The sequence below is a fragment of the Furipterus horrens genome, unplaced genomic scaffold, assembly GCF_987537825.1.
Source record: "Furipterus horrens unplaced genomic scaffold, mFurHor1.1.pri manual_scaffold_13, whole genome shotgun sequence".
NCBI classification, from domain to species: domain Eukaryota; kingdom Metazoa; phylum Chordata; class Mammalia; order Chiroptera; family Furipteridae; genus Furipterus; species Furipterus horrens.
Window position 1 is genome coordinate 272316 of NW_028327183.1, and position 18467 is coordinate 290782.

At 63.1% G+C, this 18467-nt stretch overlaps 3 protein-coding genes across 7 annotated transcripts; 1 reads left to right on the forward strand and 2 right to left on the reverse strand.

Moving 5' to 3' along the window:
* Positions 1–678: 678 nt before the first annotated feature.
* Positions 679–6721, reverse strand: CDK10 (cyclin dependent kinase 10). 5 transcript variants are annotated; one of them, XM_090261445.1, is made up of 13 exons: positions 6565–6717; positions 5012–5084; positions 4356–4427; positions 3787–3889; positions 3600–3681; positions 3435–3502; positions 2823–2875; positions 2627–2696; positions 2153–2212; positions 1770–1893; positions 1583–1704; positions 1215–1267; positions 679–924 (listed from the first exon to the last, which is right to left on the reverse strand). In XM_090261445.1, the coding sequence occupies exons 1-13, from the start codon at positions 6649–6651 to the stop codon at positions 827–829; spliced, it is 1065 nt and encodes a 354-aa protein (XP_090117571.1). In that variant the 5' UTR covers positions 6652–6717; the 3' UTR covers positions 679–826. The 5 variants fall into 5 exon arrangements, with proteins under 5 accessions (XP_090117571.1, XP_090117569.1, XP_090117568.1 ...); XM_090261443.1 differs by having other exon boundaries at positions 3600–3705; XM_090261442.1 differs by having other exon boundaries at positions 1565–1704; positions 3600–3705.
* A 1336-nt stretch (positions 6722–8057) lies between these two features.
* Positions 8058–11088, reverse strand: SPATA33 (spermatogenesis associated 33). The gene is made up of 3 exons (XM_090259838.1): positions 10791–11088; positions 10371–10538; positions 8058–9048 (listed from the first exon to the last, which is right to left on the reverse strand). The coding sequence occupies exons 1-3, from the start codon at positions 10906–10908 to the stop codon at positions 8837–8839; spliced, it is 498 nt and encodes a 165-aa protein (XP_090115964.1). The 5' UTR covers positions 10909–11088; the 3' UTR covers positions 8058–8836.
* CHMP1A (charged multivesicular body protein 1A) lies at positions 11039–16664 on the forward strand. Its single transcript, XM_090259837.1, has 7 exons — positions 11039–11098; positions 11601–11620; positions 13011–13088; positions 14087–14233; positions 14492–14620; positions 14958–15145; positions 15566–16664. Exons 1-7 carry the CDS (start codon positions 11092–11094, stop codon positions 15585–15587), a joined length of 591 nt encoding a protein of 196 aa, XP_090115963.1. The 5' UTR covers positions 11039–11091; the 3' UTR covers positions 15588–16664.
* Positions 16665–18467: the final 1803 nt, after the last annotated feature.

An 18467-nucleotide genomic window follows, 5' to 3' on the forward strand; every position in this document is an offset into this window, starting at 1 on the left:
GTGCAGGGAAGCTCCACAGGCCGAGGAGAACCCATCAGGCCTCACCCCAGGGAGAGGAGCAGCAGGGGTGGGTGCTGACGGAGTCTGCAGCTGTGAGTCCACTTCCAGGCACCAGCACCCAGATTCCCATGAAGCCCACCCCAGGTCCAATAGTAAACACATGGCTGGCTCCAAGGCCATGGTGAAAGGTGCAGCCCCTCTCCCAGATTCTGGGGACCCCTCGCTCACATGACCGGGGAGTGGTCTGCATGCCCCACCCCACCCCCCCTCCTTCCCAGCTCATCAGGCCCCAGGACAGACCTCACGTACATTAAAGGAATTGAACCCACGTGCATCTGTCAGGAAAGCTTTTATCTCCGAGTTCCTGCAGCACCAACCACAGTGCTTCCCCTGGGGGCTCAGGCCTCGGCCCCGGGTCTTGCTCTGGTGTCTCCGTGGTCATGGGCCAGACCCCACTCACAAAGTCCTGCCAACCCTGCCCAGGGGTCACCACAGCTTCTCCCTGCCCCAGGCAGACCGTGATGAGCAAGTGAGGGACACTGTCCCTGAGAGGCTGCACATCCCAAGCCAGCAACGCCCTCAGAGATGGGCCCCATGGGCATGACAACAGGCAGGACCCAGTGAGGCCACCGGATGGTACCACGACAGCCCAGTGGGGCCAGCCTCGCGGTGCACCCCCCCGTCATCCACAGCCAGCTGTTCTGAGGCAGTGGTGCGTGCAAACAGCAGGAATCTGCGCGGTCAGCTGAAGCAGCCAGTGGGTCTGGCTGAGGGTCGGGCTGGGTCTCGGACGCCCGTCAGGCTGGCCAGCAGGGTCCTCTGGAGGTCAGGGCCTGCTGCGCTTGCTCTGGCTCTCAGACGGGGCTGGGGCGGCCCGCTTGTTGCGGTGGTGAGGGAAGGTGGGCATGAGCTCCGGCTCACAGGCTGCAGGGAGGGAGCTGTCAGCACGGGGTGGGGTCTGAGCCCCACCCTGCATTCCTGACAGGCTCCTTGGCCCCCCTGTACCCTCTCTGCTCCAACGCTGTGACCTGCAGACGGTGTCTGTGGCCAGTGGCCAGATGCCACCTGCGCAGGGCCTGGGCCAGGAGCCCACCAGACGTCATGGGCTGGGGGCGTGAGGTGTCCCTGAGGCTGCCCCCACATCTCTGCCCTGGACAGAAAGGCCACCAGCCGAAAGCGCTGCAGCCCAAGTCTGAGGGGTCTTGGGGACTCACGCAGGGGCTTCTCCTTGAAGTAGGAACTCTCCAGGCAGTCCCCGGCCGTCGCCCTGCAGGGCACAGCCCTCCATCAGCGCGCCCTGGGCCCTGCAGAGGCCCGCCCGCCTCGGCAGCCCCTGGTTCCCATTCCCCAGTGGCAGAAGGGCAGGTGGGAAGGGTCTGGGCCCCGACACTGATGGGAACCTCAGGACAGGCTCTGCAACCCGGGTGGGCAGAGACCACCAGACCTGGGCGCCTGGCCCACAATGCACGGGTCTGGGGGGACACCTCGCTGGCAGTGTGGCCTCCTCTGAGACCCTGGAGGGGCTTGGGGTGAGGGAGCCCCACTCTGCCCACAGGGCCCGCACCTCTTCTTCGGGTCGTACATGAAGAGCAGGTTCAGCAGGCGCAGGCCGGCCTCCGAGAGCCACGGGAACCTGTGCTTCAGGTTGTTGTACGGCTGCTTCCGCAGGCTGTACTGGCTGGCCAGCGGCAGCTTGGAGAAGCCCTGCGGACACAGGAGCTGCAGCAGGCGGCCGCGCGGGCTGGGCGCGGGCGGGGCTCGGCACTCACCGGCCAGATGTTCTCACTGGGCGTCCCCAGCAGCTGTACGATCAGGTCCACCTGGTGGAGCTCAGAAGTGCCGGGGAGAAGGGGCTTGTGGGCCAGCAGCTCCGCCAGGACGCAGCCCAGGGCCCTGTCGGGCAGAGCGGGGTCAGAGGGTAAAGCCAAGCTCCCACGGATGTCGCGGTGGGCTGCCACAGCACTGGGTCCCCGCAGGCCTCCCTGGGTGACCACGAGGGTGGGGCCTGCACTCTGAGGACCTCGCTGCTCGGGGCCCACGCGCTACGTTTTCACACTTCCTTTCAGGACCCCACCTCCCTGGGAGCTGGGAGCACAGACGCCAGCCCCTCTCGGTTCCTGCCGGCTCCCACAGCCCCCACCCCACCTCTCACCACATGTCAATGCTGGTGGTCTGCGTGGTGGACCCCAGCAGCAGCTCTGGGGCTCGGTACCTGCGAACAGAAGGGCCTATCTCACACCAGCAGTGCCTGGGTCTCTGCAGGGCACAGCGGACCTGTGCGGCACTCCTGCCGGCCACCAGCCTTCCCGGGGGCCTGAGGTGGCCTGCACAGCAGGGTGGCTGAGGCCTCCAGGACCACCCCCACCACGGGGCTCTGCACAGGCAGGTGGCACTGTGGGGCAGCTGCTGTCGCTGCAGGCTCCTGGGGGCGCCGTGGACAACAGTGGGCCTGTAGTCCTCCCGCTTCTTAGACACGTGGCAGGTGCCGTCTGATGCCAGAGTCCCCCCATCCTTCAGGCAGGGCAGTGTCCCCCACTCCTGAGACAGCTCCGCACCAGGCCGGGCACCCCGCTGCTGGGGAGCTGCCCAGACCCAGCCTCACACGCCTCCCTCCTGAGGGACTCACCACAGCGTGACCACCTTGGGCGTCATTGGCTTTCCTGGGATGCCATAGGCCCGGGCCAGCCCAAAATCCGCTGTGACAGAGGCAGAGAGTCGGGAGGGAGGAGACTCAGGGTGCTTTGAAGGACGGCCCTGCCCCCCAGCCCCCGCCCCAAGGGGCCCGCACAAGACGCCACTGCAGAGCCAGTGCCCCCACCCACCTGTCTTCACACAGCCCTTGTCAGTCATGAGCAAGTTGGACACCTTCAGATCCCTGTGGCGGGAAGGGGACGTCAGGGCCCCAGGAAGTGGGCTCCACGGGCACTCTGCTCGCCACTGTCCCAGTGACACTCAGAACACTGCCCCACCCGGCTCCTCCTGTGGGGACCTTTTAAACACGAGGAGCGGGCAGTGCAGGCACGTGGCAGCTGGGACCCCAGTGCGCTCAGTGCCTTTTGGAGCAGAGCCAGGCCTCAGGCACAGGGACCTGCTCTTGGCGGAGTCCTGCTCCGGCCTCAGGATGTCCCCTACTCCACGCACACCCCCACCCCGCCAAGCCCCAGCTTTTCCTGGCCTGTGTCACAGAGTCCAGGAGGGTGGTTCTCGGGACCTCGACTGCACTCACGCCATCGGCTCCCCGGAGGGGCGCCGCGCACCCAGCACCTCTGCTGCGTTTGGACTCTGGGCAATGATGCACTGGGAGCAGCGGTCGGTACTGGCGGCCACCCTTCCCCACGTCACACCAACACAAACGCCTGAGGCCCCGCCCTCCTCCGGGCTGATGCTGCCCAGCTCCCCGAGACCCAGCCCCTCCGGACCGCCAGAGCCCCCACCTGTGGATGATGAAGTTCTGGTGTAGGTAGTGGAGGCCCCGGAGCACTTGCAGCACAATGCACTTGACCTGTGCAGAAGGCCGGGACAGTCAGGGCGAGCCCTGTTTGGCACAAATGTGCCGGACAAGGACTCGTGAAGGCCACCCCCAGGCCCCCACCTCGCACCTGGGCCTCAGAGAAGGGTGTTGGCATGTTCTCTAGAAGGCTGGCCAGGTCTTGCTCACAGTAACCCATCACCAGGAAGATGCTAGAAGAAAAGAGGGGAAGACCCCTGCCACCTCACACCTCCTCCCCGGTGGGGGCTGAGCGGTGGGCTCAGCAGGGCCCTGCACGGGGCCAGCAGACCGCTCACCTCTCCAGGTGGTTCCCCACAACCACCTCCTTCAGTTCCACGATATTTGGATGGCGAAGGCGGAGGAGCAGCGTGATCTCACGAAGGCTGCTGATGGGGACCCCTGAAACCAGCCACCTCGGTGAGCCCACCTGACCACTACCAAGGCCCCGCCTGCTAGCTCAGGGAGAACTGCGGCCATCCCAACAAGCACCGCGAACCTTTCCTTTCTTCACCAAACACAAGGCAGCAGCCCTGTGCACTGACCACTGACCCCAGCGGCCAGGGCAGTGCGGGGTGCTGAGCACGCAGGGGTGCCTGCGGGTCTTGACAGAGAAGGCCCTGTGTGCGCTGAGCTGAGGGAGAAGATGAGGGAGACAGAGAACAGGACTGCAGCCTACAGGGGCAGGGGTTGAGGTGACGAGCTGGAGCCCCCAGAGATCAGCCCCCCTCAACCACTACACAGTCTTGGCAGGGCTGCGTGCACTGTCAGTACTGAGGGTCCGGCCCTAAAGGAGCCTCAATTACCCCGTACCGTCCTGCCTCTCCGGCTCTGAGCTAGGAGGGGTCCGGCATGCCACCCCACTCACCGTCCTTCTCCTTGTCCATCCGCACTTTCTTCAGGGCGACAATCTCATCCGTCTGGGTGTCCCGGGCCCGATCTGGGACAGAAACGCATCCGTGATGGAATAAAACCCACTCTCTGACCTCATGGCCTTGTGCCACCTAGGAGCCTCTTCCTGACACCTGGGACTTCCCTTTCTCTTCTCCTTTGACAACCAGATGCCAGTGACACTTGGTCCTCGCTGCGCAGCCAACACCTGTGTCCCCACTAGACGTGTGGTCCATCCGCACTGGGCACAGGGGGCCTGGTTACAACACGCTCCCCGTCAGCTTCTCTCTGAGTCAGTATGCAGTGCTAATACCCAATCAGGTACTTCACCGTGGAAAAACCCTTATTTTGCGCAAAGATGGCTCCCCAAAGCATTGCACTGACTTGCGAAGCTTCCAAACGCTCAGCAGGGTGATGCACGTCAATGCCGCAGCTGCCGCAGCTCTAGCTGCTTTGGGGAGGTTTGCACTTGCCCGTGCTAACGGTTACGGCCACTCACGGTGACACGTCAGCCACCGGGTGTACGGCTGTTCAGGGAAACAACTGCTCGGACAGGTTTCCGCTGTCTCCTTCCAGCCCTACCACAGCCATTGCCACCTGCCCGCGCCCCTGGCTCCCGTCTGGGCCACTCACACACGATGCCGTAGGTGCCCTCCCCGATGCGGTTCAGCTTCTCAAACTCCTTCACGCTCCGGCACCGTCCCAGCTGAAAGAGAGAGGCGCTGGCAGGGCAAGGACTCGGCAGCTACGGGAACAACTGAAGATGGCGTTTCACACGTAATTTCTACTGCTTACGTCTCACTCACTGAACAGAAAGGCAACCACACACTCGGGCTTTTCTAATGAGAAAAAGGGAAGATCCTGGGCCAGACACTTGCATGTACCATCAAAGGCGGCCTCACTGCCGCCTTTCAATCCCTCGGTGCAGGCACGTGCCATCTAACGGTCACCCCAGCTGCACTGGCCGGCCACCAGGTGGCTCCCAGTGACCCCACTGGACGGTTCAGGAAACTGGAGCGCCTATGAGCAGCACTGGTCTAACTCACGAGGACGGCAGCAGCTTTGAGGTCTTCAGGAAGAACCCCCACCAGGGTGGAAGCGCCTTCGTCCTGGGAGCGAGGAAGCACTGCCCAGGGACAGGCAGCCACACAGTTGGGGCCCTGTCCCTGGCCTCCCTCGTAGCCCTGTGACTAAGTTCCGGCCGACACGAGACCACCAGAGTGCTTGGCCCACCTCGTGGAAGACAGCTGCCTCTCTGGAAGGTTCGGGGGGAGCAGAGTGGAGTCCTGCACTTGGCCGCTCTATTTTGGGTCTTTGTCCTGGCGTACAGCTTGCACCCCGACACCTTCACCGTGTGCCCGAGGGAGCCTTTTCCTCAGGTCCACGAAGCACGTGTTCTAACAGCGCCCTCTGGCCGCCCTCCCCGGCGTCCCTCTCCGACTGCGGGGACCGAGGGGCCGGGACCCAGGAGGCCCTCCCGCGGTTGCAGCCCTCCTTCCTCACCCGATGCCCTGACTCCCTCTCCCTGGGGCCTTGCTCCTCATTCCCCCGCCCGGCAGGAACAGCGCCCCTTCCTCCGTTTCTTCCCGGCCCCAGTGAGAACCATGCTCTCGGGGAAGCCGGCGGAGCGGGCCTGAAGCCCCCGGAACCGGGGCCCCTGCGGCGGCTCCCTCGGCCGCAGCTGCTAACGATCCCCACTGCACGTGCGAGCCGGCCTTGCGGAGCACCGAGGGGCCCAGACCCGCCCCTGCACGAGCTGTCGGCCTCGGTGAAACCACTCGACGCCCCGAGCCTGCACCCTCTTCAGCCCCGGAGGCGGGGCAGGGACACAGGCAGAGCCCCGCGCAGGTCCCTGGGCGCCGGGCAGCTCCGTTCGCAGCCCCAGGAGACGACGCCTCCGAGGCTTCCAACAGGGAAACCCTCCTCCGACACCGGGGGTCCTGGGTGCGAAACAAGCCCGGAGCCTGCGCTTTTCGGAAAGGGCCGCGGCTGGAGGACGGGCCCGCCCCCTCGCTCCCCGCGGCCGGCCGCCGGCTTCCCCGCCCGCCGCGAAGGCCTCTGGGACTGTCGTCCCGCCCGTGCCGGAAACCGCGGCGCTGCAGCACGACACTGGGGGCCCGGAGCGCTTCGGCCCCGCCCTGCCGCCGACGAGGGCGGGTATGTCCCGAGAGACCCCCGGGTCGCACCCTGTGTTCCGCAGGCACCGTGAAGAAGCCTTCCGAACGGATACACTTCAGACGGATCTGCTCCGGCTCCGGCTCCGGCTCGCCCATGCCGAGCGCAGAGCGGGATTCCCGCGTGCGCAGGCGCAGACGGCGCTCCTCGGCGCAGGCGCCTTCCTGCTTCCGGGGGCGTTCCGTCCTCGGCAGCGGTTACCAAGGGAACCGGGGGCCTCAGAGGACCTCGGGCCTTTCGAGGCGCTGCGGCTGTTGAGGTTCGCGCCTTCCTTCGGCTTTAACCCCGGCGTCTGACCCGGCTTGGGCGCCGAGTGACGACCGCCGGCGCGGGCGGGAAGGCGGGGGCGTGGGGCCCAGGGGCTCCACCCTCGGCGGCGGGAGGTGGGTGGGCTTCGGAGCTCGAGCTCGGGAGCGCGACGGGCGCCCGGAGGCCGGGCTTGTGTGGCGGCGGGAGCGGGGCTCGCAGTCCGGCTGCGGCCGGCGGAAGGCGCGTGGGAGCTACGCGGCGGAGGAGCCGCCTGGGCAGGGGCCGCGCTGCCGCTGCAAATTAACGTGAGCGCAAGTCCCGACGCCGCCCAACTCGGAAACCGGTCAGGTCGGCGCATCAGAGGCAGGTGTTTCACCGGAGCGAACCAGCCATTCTGGCCTCGCGAAGCCTTTTGTTTTCCACGTTACATTAGTCCCAGCTGTGCAGCTCGGTGGGTGAGCATTTACACGCGTGTAACTGACGACGCGACCCCCACGGTTACCGCGGTGTTACTGACGAGTTCCGTGTTGTGCCTACACGTGGTGACGGAGCTTTAACTGCCGAACACCGAACGTCTTTGCATGACGCTCGGGCTCGGAAAAGGGAAGAACCTTCTGACCCTCCGGAGACTTACACAACTGGGGGGTGAAATCCAGACGGCGTGTCCGTTCCCCAAGGCCCGCGCCGAAGTCCTCTCTGCCCTCGTGTCGTCTGCGGCCTGGGGACGCACCGAGCCGGCTTTGGGCTCTTCCCCAGCGAGGACACCTGGCCCCCAGGTGTTCGTGTTCGGTGCTGCCCAGAAGGCACCTGTCCCCCAAAGGCGCCGCAGCTGCCTTCCATTCCCACCTTTGCTCGTCATCCTTGTTCTTCACTAGTTCATCCCAGAGGGGTTCCCGATCTGCACTTCTCAGCCCTCAACTTCCTCTGCCAGCCCCAGTTCGTTCTCGTCTTTCTGAATTCATTCACAAGCTGATAATGAGATTAGACCGTGCGCCACGGTAGATACAGTTTCTAGACAGAGACGCTCAGGGTAGGGGAGGGCGGGCAATTTCTAGGCTTACTAATAGAAATGTAATGGCTGCTGGAAGCTTTATGGAGAAGGGCAGGTGTGCTGACCTTCTGGGGTCAAATACCCATCTGTATGAGCCTCATTTCAATGTATATTATCATTGTAGCAGAATGCACATATAAATAAATATGTTAGTAAAGTGTCAATATGCGACATTATTTCTCAGGTTTTACCGAAACTAATTGATTGGATGTCAGTTGTACTGTTTAATACTAAAAGAACATACTCTTTATCAACAGAAATAGGAACTGTGTAGAGTTTGCTTCCACCTGCAAACTAGGAGCTAACACAGTGTCACTAGACTAAAGGCAACAGCAGCCAGGGCAGGGTGCGCTCTCCAGCCACACCTGAGCACTGCTGGCCAGGTGGTGACAGCTTGGGGGTCCCCTGGGTGGGTGCCTCATTCACAGAAGGATGGGAAGGGTCAGCTCTACTCTCCTCTTCCTGGGGCTGCTGTGACAAGGTGATTTCCAAAGTTCCAAGTGCATGGTGGCCCCCACCTGCCAGTCCACATTGTGCTTTTGGATCCTTAGTACCCTGGGTCAGATTACAGCCAGGCTAGGAGCCTTCAGGTGTTCAAGTTCAGTGCTCAGAGCCCCAGCTTCTTTCCAGGTGTGGAGGACACCTCACTCCCCACAGCTGCCCAGGACTCACTGCCTCACACGCTCCAAGCGAGTGAGGACTTAAGCTGCCCCCGAGAGTCAGAGCCGGAGATGTCGCTTGCTGTTTCCCTCCCTCTGCACAGCCAGCCATTTCCAACAGGGGATGTGACTTATTTATTTATGTGTCACTCGTCCTCAGCCAAGCTGCCAGCAGCTCTGGGGGAGGTGAGGCCATCGCAGCCACGAGGGACCCTTGTCTCCTGAAGGGGCACCAGCAGCTTCCCGTGGGGCAGGGCAGCCCTTCTGCTGCCACAGCCGGGACTCAGAGCGCAGTGACCGAGGACAGCTACGTAGGGTGGTGGTTTATTCTTTGGTTTGTAAAGCATAGGCATCCACTGTGCTGGGATTCCTGTGCCGGGCGTAGGGCCCCTTTTCTGTCGGCTCCTTAATGGTTTTCTGTTCTTCGCTTCCGATGGAGCTGTAGCTGGTAAGTCTCTCATTGGAGGCTCTGGTGATGAAGATCTGTGGAGGGGCGACTTTCTGCTTGCCCGACTTGACCTTGGCCTCAGGTTTCTCTACAAGGAAGGAAACAGCCAGGCACTTAGTAAGTCTGGAAAAGCAGACCACGTCTCTGTTAGGGCCATGAACATCCCAAAGCTGCAACTAGACGCCCTCTTTCTAGGGCAAAAACAAGACTCCTACCACCCACCATGGAGACACTGAGCTGCCAAAGGCTCAGGTGATGGACTGCGGACAGGCAGGTGTGCCTCAGGGGCAGGGCAAGGTGCACAATTTCCACGGGAGTCTAAATCTGATAAAAGCTCTCTGTACAGAACTTTGTCAGAATGCTGTAGAAATGGACATTTCTGATGTTGGTCCCATTTTTAAAAAACTTGTTAAGATTACAAGGAATGCATAGAACTTGTGAAGTTCTCAGTTTGTCAAATGTTACAAAATACAAAAGTGGAAGGCCTTCCACTGCCTCCACGTGGACCTGGGGTTACAGTTTGCGGCACAATCCCTTCAGGCCTCTGTTAAGGTGCTACCCAGAGGTCTCTGTGCATGTGTGTATGTAAATAGAACACTCCCATCACAACATACCTGTATGAAGGGCAGGGAGTTAAATTTTTTTTACATTGAGGCCTGGCTACTGTGGCTCAGTGCACTGAGTGCCAGCCTGCGAACCAAAGGGTTGCTGGTTCGATTCCCAGTCAGGGCACCTGCCTGGGCTGTGGGCCAGGTCCCCAGTTGGGGGCGCGAGAGAGGCAACCACACATTGATGTTTCTCTCCCTCTCTTTCTCCCTCCCTTTCCCTCTCTAAAAATAATTAAATCTTTAAAAAATGTTTTTCACATTGATTTATACAAGCTTTTTATACATTAAGGCTATTTAAAAGGTTAGGAATATCTCATTTAAAATAATGTGTTAATGAGAAATTGCATATGGAATGATTCTTCCCTGGCAGATGTCGCCTGTGTGCCCACACACAGAGCTGGATGCACCAGGACCCAGTGCGGGAGACTGAGTCTTGCAGCTGAGCACAGGGCTCGGCTGGGCCCCATGTCCCCACACATACGGAAAGGTCTGGCCACTGTGCGCCGTGACCGAGTGAACAGACCTGCCAAACTGTTGCAGGCCTTTGTCCCAACGAGGTTCTGCTCCCTCTGTGCGTCTACCCTCTGGGACAACAGCAGTGTGCTTGGTGGCTGTGCACTAAGCCCCTCTTTATTGATCACTGGGCAACTCCCCTTAACCTTTACTGAACTTGTATCTCCACCTAGAGTTCTGGGTGGGCCTCGCACCATCACCCCTGCGGTCAGGATCCCTCACTCCGGCTCCTGTTGACTCCATCCCCAAACTCCTTGAAGCTGCATGCCCCCTTCGGGGTGGGTCCTACCTTCCACTTCAGGTGCCGGCCACTGCTGCTCGGCTTCCCCCTTCTTCCCAGAGTAACCCTCTGCAGGCTGGGTGTCCGGAGGCTTCTCGGAGTCCTGGGAGGGCTCGTCCATCGACCTTTCCTTCAGCCTTGGGCCTGAATAGGTGAACCCCTGACTTGGCTCCTCACCTGGAATACATGGGTAATTAATTCGAACTATGATTTACTGACTCCAGGGCAACGGATCCATTCTTCCCCAGTCGCCTGCTTGGTTCAGAATGAAATAGGCAGCTCGGAAGACTCGGGTCACTCCGTGTTCCGAAACCGGATGTTTCCATGGAAGAAAGGGCTCCCGAGGCTTGGTCATCCAAAGAGGGCTCGGGCTTGGGAGGGCAGGGGCTCCCAGCACCCAAGCCCTCGCGGGTGCCGGCGGCCCTTTACCTTTCCTGGGTTTGTGTTTGCTTCTGCCAAGCCCCATAGGTGAGCCCGCCGCCCCGCCAGCACCCCCGCGGGCGCGGAGTCCCAGTGACTCACAGACGCCGCCGCTTGGCGACGCCATGCGGTCACCACGGCAACGGCTCCGCTCGCGGGACTGGCCGTAGCCCTCTCGCGAGAGTGGCTGTCCACCGGAAGTTGTGAGCGACCCGGAAGTTCCCACCCGGCAGAGCTGCTCTGCTGTTCGACGACCCCTGGTCCAACCCGTCCCGCCTCATCTGCGAGGAGTGCCGCTGCCGGCCTGGCCATGGACGGTGAGAGTCGCCGCCCTTGGGGGCGCGCGTGGGCTCCCCGGGCCTCGACCCTGGCCTTCGACCCGTGGCGTCCGGCCCGCAGCCCCCCGATGCCCCGGCCCCCAGACTCCCGATCCCCGGCCCCCCTCAGCCTCCGGATGCCCCTCCACCCCCTATTGGGGCCCTGGGGTGTCAGGTCAGAGGGCCCCTCGCAGAGAAGTAGCGAAGCTCAGGCCAGCAGCTCCCTGCGCGCCGGGCCGCCCCACTAGAGCCCGCGGGGTGGGGGTGGGGCGGCTCGCGGGGACCCCAGGGACCCGGGCAGGTCGGCGGCTGTCCCGCTGGTGATGCCTGGAGGTGTGGGGGGCCGCGGCGGCCAGGCCGCCCTCCGGGGCCCTGTCGGGGCCTGCACGCCCGGCTCCGCTCCTGCTCCTGGGGCCTCGAGGGTCCCAGGGATCCTGTGTGCGTGTTGGAAGGTCTGTTCCGCACGTTTCTAAAACCCTCAAACCATCTCCGCCCTTTGCAGATACCCTGTTCCAGCTGAAGGTACGTACGGCCGGGGGCCCCGCGCCCGCCCCAGACCTGGCTCCCGAACGCCGCGCTCGGAGGGTCAGGTGACCGGGGCGGCCTCATCGAGCTGCGTGGGGGGGCCGCTGGGGCTGTTACCTCCAAGGCCATTCCCCGGGGCGCTGACACTGACCTCGGGCCCTTGGAGACCCCTCGAAGGGGGCGGCTGTGGGCCTCTGAGTGGTGCTCCTGCCTGGCTACTGCCACGTCCCCCGAAACGTTCTGGCAGTGAACCGTCCCTGCTTGGTTCTGAACAACGGGGCCGCGTGACGTGCACGGGCTGCCCTGGCTGCACTGCGGACAGGAAGCGCAGGCACCGTGTTCACTGCACTCGCGTGGCAGGTGCCATGTCAGGTGGTCAGGGCCAGACTCCAGCGCAGGGAAACATGCGTTTTGCTCCTTAGAGACCCCAGGAGACAGACAGGAGACCCTTTCTCTGTGGCAGAAAGTGCCAAGCGCGTGGGGGAAGCCCAGAGCCGTGGGACGGCCCCAGCGGCTGGTGGGCCCTCCCAGGGAGGGTAGGGGCTGCAGGCCGGTGGGACGGTACCGGCAGGGCCATTGTTAGGGGGCCGGGGGCCATGGGGACTTGGGCCTCCTGAGTGTGCTCCCCTGCCGGCTTCCAGGTCAAGAGAGGGCTGTTTGGGACTATTGGGTTCCCTCTGACCAGGGCTGGAGGGGCCCAGGAGTGAGGAACTAGGGGCAGCGTGGAGGCAGGAGGGGGCCAGGTGTGTGAAGTCAGGCCACAGGGCCCTGCTGTCGCTGCTGGCAGGAGGGTCCTAGGACACCTGGCCCTCGGGTGGGCGCTGCCCAAGGGTTCTGAAGGAGGAATGTGGCCAAGGGTGGGCTTGGGTCATTGTGGGCACCCAATGACCCTTGGCTGGCAGGGAGGGTGGGGAGGGAAGAGCTCAGGCAGGGAGGCTGAGAGCCTGCAGGTGGCCAGGCAGGTGGGGGTGAGGCACACAGCTGGTCCCTGGACTTCTGCAGTAAGGGGGGCAGGGCTGGGTATGGAGGAGCGAGAAAGCCTGGGTGGGCAGGGTGCCCACCCAAGTGCCCCATGTGGGTGGGTAGCCCCAGTCCGGCAGAGCAGTGAGGACATGGTCCTGGGAACACAGGCAGAGCCGGGAGAGGGGGTGTCTGCCTGCCCTGCACAGCAATGGCTCTTAGAGGCGCACCACCCGCCACCAGAGTCCCTGTGCCTGCCATGCTGGGCGGTGTCGCTGGAGGAGTGTCAGCCGTTGGCTAAAAGAACCTGAGGGATGAGCTGGACGGTTGGGAATTGGTGGGTGACCTTCGAGAGGCCCTGCGGCCCGGGCGCCCGGCAGGCCTGGGGGGCCTGGCCAGTCTGACTCAGGCCCCTGCCTCCGTTCAGTTCACAGCCAAGCAGCTGGAGAAACTGGCCAGGAAGGCGGAGAAGGACTCGAAGACGGAGCAGGCGAAGGTGAAGAAGGTGAGGTGGCTGCTGCTGCTGTCCTGTCCCTGCTGTCTTCCTTCCTTCCGTCTTTCTTGATAGAGGGAAAGGCAGAGAAAGAGAAACGATGTGAGAGAGAGAGCACCCTTCATTTGCCTCTCGTGCGCCCCCAACCAGGGATCGAACCTGCAGCCCAGGCTTGTGTTCTGACTGGGAATTGAACTGGAGACCTTTGGGTCCACAGGCCGACACTCAGTCCACTGAGCCACACCAGCCAGGGCTCCTGGTGTCTTTTTTGGTGGTTGTCACTTACACACACGGAGGAAGGGACCTGCCCGAGGCCTGCGGTGGCTCCATACCTGCCCCCCAGCAAGGTGCCCAGAGCAGAAAGATGTTGTCTGTGCTTTTACTCTGAAGGTCCACGCCTTCTGTTCATTTCCAGCATTCTGAACTTGATTTTTTCACAAATTGTGCGGGAAGTGGGCTTCTGGAGGCCCCTTGCTGACCCCACCACCCGCAGCCCTTGCTTCCCAGTGAAGCTGGTGTCTCGGGCTGAGGGGAGGCAACCCCTCTGTGGGGTGAGGGGCTGGGCTGGAGGCTCCTGGGGCCCCCGTGCCAGGGAGGGGCAGGAGGAAAGGCTGGAGGTGTCTGGCTGCTCTCAGGGGGACCTCTGTCACAGGTGTTAAATGGGGGGGTGGGGTCTGATGACTTCTCACCTAAGCGATGGCTCCCAGGGCAGAAAGGGGGTCAGAGAGCCCAGTGCGGGTCTGGGGTCTTCGCCGCCAGCATCACCCGCCCTGGTGGTGCTGTGAGCAGCCGGGAGGGAGCTGAGGGGCCGGAGTGTGTTGGAGGCATGTGTCCCAGGCCTTTCCCGTCTGAGCCCCGCTGCAGGCTAGTCTGAAGGCCCTGCCCTGGACGCCTGGTTCCTGAGCAGGCTTGGGGCTTGGGTGTCTGCAGAGGGTGTGAGAGGGGCACCAGCAGACATGCGCCAGGAAGGGCGAAGCCCCTGAGTAGGGCTGGGACCCCCTGCATTTCAGGCCCTGCAGCAGAAGAATGTGGAGTGCGCCCGTGTGTACGCAGAGAATGCCATTCGCAAGAAGAATGAAGGCGTGAATTGGCTCCGCATGGCATCCCGCGTGGATGCAGTGGCCTCCAAGGTGCAGACAGCCGTGACCATGAAGGGGGTGAGTGCTCAGCCTGCGCCGCGTCTGGGGGCTGGAAGGAAGGGTCCTTCCCTCCGCACAGCAAGCGCATGCCACAGTGAACGCAGAGCCTGAGGCCTCGGTGCCTTGGGCTTTGGTCCCTGCGTGCCTGCTGTTTACCTGGTGGCGCTGCCTGGGGACCGGCTGGGGCTGCTGGGCTACGGAGGGAGGGCTGAGAGGGCCTGTGCCTGGTGGGGACGTCCCCCCTTCGGTCCCATTGCCTCCTCCCTCCTGTGCCAGGTGACCAAGAACATGGCGCAAGTGACCAAGGCCCTGGACCGAGCGCTGAGCAGTATGGACTTGCAGAAGGTGTCCGCGGTGATGGACAGGTTCGAGCAGCAGGTGCAGAACCTGGACGTGCACACCTCGGTAGGTCCGCCCGTGCGCCGGGAGTGGCTCAGGTGGCTGCTGCACATCGTTCCCTCCCTGGTGTCAGCAAGTGTCCTCCCTGCTGAGCTGCTGTGGGGCCTCCTTGTCGGGGGCGGGAGGGGCCTGTGAGCCGCCCACGGCGCTGCCCTCCCCCAGTCCAGCTTCTCAGGGCCGACAGCACACGGCTCCAGCAGGGGAGGCCCGGGGCTGGCGGGAGTGGGGGGGTGGCCAGAAACGCCCCCTGCACGTCAGGCCACCCCCGGAGGCTGCAGAGAGCCAGGGAGGGGCTGCAGTGGGGGCCCTGGGTGGGGCCTGACTGCGCAGAGCCCGGCCGCAGGTGACAGAGGACTCCATGAGCTCGGCCACCACGCTGACCGCGCCGCAGGAGCAGGTGGACAGCCTCATCGTGCAGATCGCGGAGGAGAACGGCCTGGAGGTCCTGGACCAGCTCAGCCAGCTGCCCGAGGGCGCATCCGCCGTGGGCGAGAGCTCCGTGCGCGGCCAGGAGGACCAGCTGTCGCGCAGGTGGGTGGGGCGCCGCCGGGTGCTAGTGAGGGAAGGAGGGGGCTTGGGGGGGGGGGCACAGGGCAGGTGGCTTCCGCCCGGGGCCCAGTCCTTCTGAGGAGGCTCCAGGCTCGTGCCCCAGCCCCGCTCTGCAGTGCCAGTGGGAGCGGGCGGGCGGGCCGGCAGGCAGCTCCGGGCCCAGGCACCCGGGTGTACAGAGACCCCTCCTGCGACGGCGCGCCTGAGCTGTGGTCACGTCTCCGCCTCCAGCGGGAGCTGTCAGCCCGCGGCTCACGGTGGGAGGGTCAGTCACCACCGTTTCCTGGGGTGTTCACAGGCGACAGATCCGAAAGGCCCTGAGAAGCTGGACTGGGGGAGGGCAGCGCCGTGGGTGGCTCGCAGGCCCCTCCCGCCCCTGTCCAACCCCGGTGTCGTTTTCAGGTTGGCCGCCCTGAGGAATTAGGAGCCTGCGGGGCGCTGCCTCCAGGCCCTGTCCCCTGCGTCTTGCCTTTGGGTTGAGCCTGCAGCGGCCGCCGGCCCTCACTGTTCTCAGCATCTCTTGCCTGCCAGGCCTAGAACCTTCCTGTCCTCTTAGGCTGGTGGTGGGTGAGTTTGCACAAACTTCTGACTTCCGTTGGTAATTTCTGTGACTCTCGGCCAAGCAGCCGGTGGATCAGCAGGTTCTCTTCTGCGCCCAACTCTGCAAAGACCTCATGTGATGGTGTCTGCTGGGGGTGTTGGGGTCACCTGGAGCCCTCCCAGCAGCAGGCATGGGCTCCCCCACCCCCTGGACTGACGTGGGCCCAGGCAGAACCCCAGCAAACACGTCCTGTGCTGCCTCTGCAGAACGTCCCAAAGGGGGGTCCTGCCAGCTGGCTGCGCCCTTGCGGTGCCTGGCCCCAAGTCCAGACATGTGCACCCTCCAACCCCCGCTGCCTCTGGAGGGCCCCTGGGTGCACGCTGACCCCTCGGAGCCCAGGCCCCTCCTGGCCCAGGAGCAGTCGCCACACGGAGTCACAGCTCCTGGCAGGGAACTGCAGTGCCTCCCCCAACGGCCCTTCCTGCCTGTGCTCACGTCGTTGACCTTGGAAGCCAGAGGGGCTGATGGGAGCCCAAAGAGCTGCCCCGGCAGGGCCAGCTGTGGCCACGCATCCAGGACAGACAGCAGGCTCGTCTGGGTGACCTGCTGGGGTGGCCGAGAGGTGGGATGCACTTCTCCCCTTCATGTTCCTGACGTTTACTGCGTTTTCTTGAAGCTGTTTGGTTTTGTTTTGAGGTTTTCTTTTAGTTTTTTTTTGCCAAAATAGAAGGAGCGGGCAGCTGGTGGGGAGCATGAGGCTGGCACCCTCCTCGGCACAAGCTGCTGGGAGCTGCGCAGTGGGTGCTGACCAGGCCGGCTCCGCCCGACCTGCCCATCCCGAGGCCCGGCCATTCAGTCTCCTCACACCGATGGCTCTTGGCAACAGGAATGTTGGAGACCTTTACCTGGACTTCTGCGTTGGTTTCCTCCTGGACTTGGGAGCCTGTGGGGTGGCGTTAGGGCGGGTCTGGGCGCTGTCTGGCTGTTCTCCTTAGCTACGGACCCCGCCTCGCTCCCTGGCCATGGCTCCTTGGGGTGCCCGTGTGCTGGGTGTCAGAAAAGGTCCAGGTGTGCTGTCTTGTCGGGGGAGGGGCTGCGGTGTGTGAAAGGGTGTTGGGTGTCTGTGCCCTTTTCCTAAAGTGCTGTTGTAAATAAACAAGGTGGCCACTGAGAAACGGCTCCGGGGTTGCCTTAGTGGCCTCGGGGTGGGGGGAGCCATGGCTGGGACTCTCAGTGTGGCCATCCAGCCCCCATGCAGGTGGCCGAGGGGACACCTGGGGCAGGGCGGGGCAGGCGGGCCCGGGGAATGCAGCGTCTTGGGCCCTTCCCAGCAGAGAGAATTTGGAATTTTTACCTTGAAATAATTTTAAACTTATATAAAAGTGGCAAAGTGCATCGTCCCTGTACTTGGCAGACCAGCTTCCCGCACATCCACTTCCTGGTTAGCCGTGTGCGACTGGCTAAAGCAGGAAAGCCCCCACGACTGACTTGTCCTGCCTCCACTCCCACCTGGGACAGTCCCTCCTGTTTGTCTCCGTCACCTGGATGGTGTCATGTGCTGGCTGTGACTGCACACGGCCCCTTTGCTGTAACGTTTTCACATGATGACTATGAAGCCACAGCTGTGGGCAAGAATCCCAGCGTGGCAGAGTATCCTCCCTGTGTCTTGCCAGGGCCACCCTGTTGCCCACCTGGGACAGGTGGCGCCCGCCAGCATCTCCCCTGGAGAGTCGCGCTCTCCCCTCTGGAGTGTCCCGTAGGAGAGCTCTGGAGGCTGCAAATGCGCACATGCCCCGCGGCGCTTCAACGCGCGCATCTCCTGGTAGCTGCTGGCGGTGGTTTCCTGTCGCAGCTCTGTCCTGAGGAAGTCACTGCCCCTGCCTGTCACTGCCATCTCTGTGTCAGCTCAGACTGTGGGCGTTGATGTTATTCTGTGGCCACATCTGCACACCTGTGTGCACTGATAACTGTTCTCACCTGGCCTTCCCCCTCCTCCAAACCCGCCTGCCACGTGGTCCTCTGCGCGTCTGCCTGGTACAGAGAGTTTCACACTAACTGCAGCCCAGCCCAAGCCTAGCCAAGTAGGGGGACAGTGCTGGCCTTGCCGTGGCCTCTGGCACGTTGGCGACACCCATTGTTCCCATGCCCATGACCAGGTGGTGGTTAGTCATCACTGAGAGTCATTTGTGTTCTGTTATGGTGACCCCTCCTCCACTGCTCCCCACATTGATGGTCCTGGGGCTGCTGTGCGCCCAGGCTGAGCACTAATGTGAACCCTTCCAGGGGGCGATGGGCCTGGCAGGTGGCCCGTCTCCCAGAGTGACAGATGCAGATGCTGCTGAGACGTGCCTGCACCCCGAGGCTCCGTGCTGTGCGGTGGCTGCAGCCCTGGCCTGCTTGTGTGGCAGGTGACCAGGACCCCTAGGCTGTCCGTGAGGTGCTGCCCCTCCTTGGGAGGGCTGGTGAGTTCCTGCCCCTCAGATGAGGGAACACTTGGTCGCTCTGAGCTGAGGTTGGACAGCAGAGCTCCCCAGAACTGGATGTATCCTTGGGGGGTTCTGAGGTCTGGCTTCCCTCTGATGTGACTTTGATGTGGTTGAGGCTATATCAGGATGAGTATTAAAACCTTTCTTGTGAGATTAGCAACCCAGGGGTACTGCTGCAGCCCCCAGGGGACCCTCTACTGTCTGGCCGCCCCGGCACACGGGGCCCTGGCGGGATCTGGTCATCTCTGGAGAGGACTCTGGCTCGCCTTTTTTCTCC

Bases quoted from the DNA above. Each gene is read 5' to 3' on its own strand.
- CDK10 (XM_090261442.1), bottom strand. From the start codon at position 6,651: ATGGGCGAGCCGGAGCCGGAGCCGGAGCAGATCCGTCTGAAGTGTATC. The intron at 3,503-3,599 runs GTGCGAGGTGGG...CCTTCTGCACAG, and splicing joins CACCCTTCTCTGAGGCCCAG to GTCAAGTGCATTGTGCTGCA. The intron at 1,268-1,564 runs GTGCGGGCCCTG...TGTGCCCTGCAG, and splicing joins ATGTACGACCCGAAGAAGAG to GGCGACGGCCGGGGACTGCC.
- SPATA33 (XM_090259838.1), bottom strand. From the start codon at position 10,908: ATGGCGTCGCCAAGCGGCGGCGTCTGTGAGTCACTGGGACTCCGCGCC. The intron at 10,539-10,790 runs GTAAAGGGCCGC...CATGTATTCCAG, and splicing joins CAAACACAAACCCAGGAAAG to GTGAGGAGCCAAGTCAGGGG. The intron at 9,049-10,370 runs GTAGGACCCACC...CCTTCCTTGTAG, and splicing joins GCCGGCACCTGAAGTGGAAG to AGAAACCTGAGGCCAAGGTC.
- CHMP1A (XM_090259837.1), top strand. The intron at 13,089-14,086 runs GTGAGGTGGCTG...CCTGCATTTCAG, and splicing joins AGCAGGCGAAGGTGAAGAAG to GCCCTGCAGCAGAAGAATGT. The intron at 15,146-15,565 runs GTGGGTGGGGCG...TGTCGTTTTCAG, and splicing joins GAGGACCAGCTGTCGCGCAG to GTTGGCCGCCCTGAGGAATT.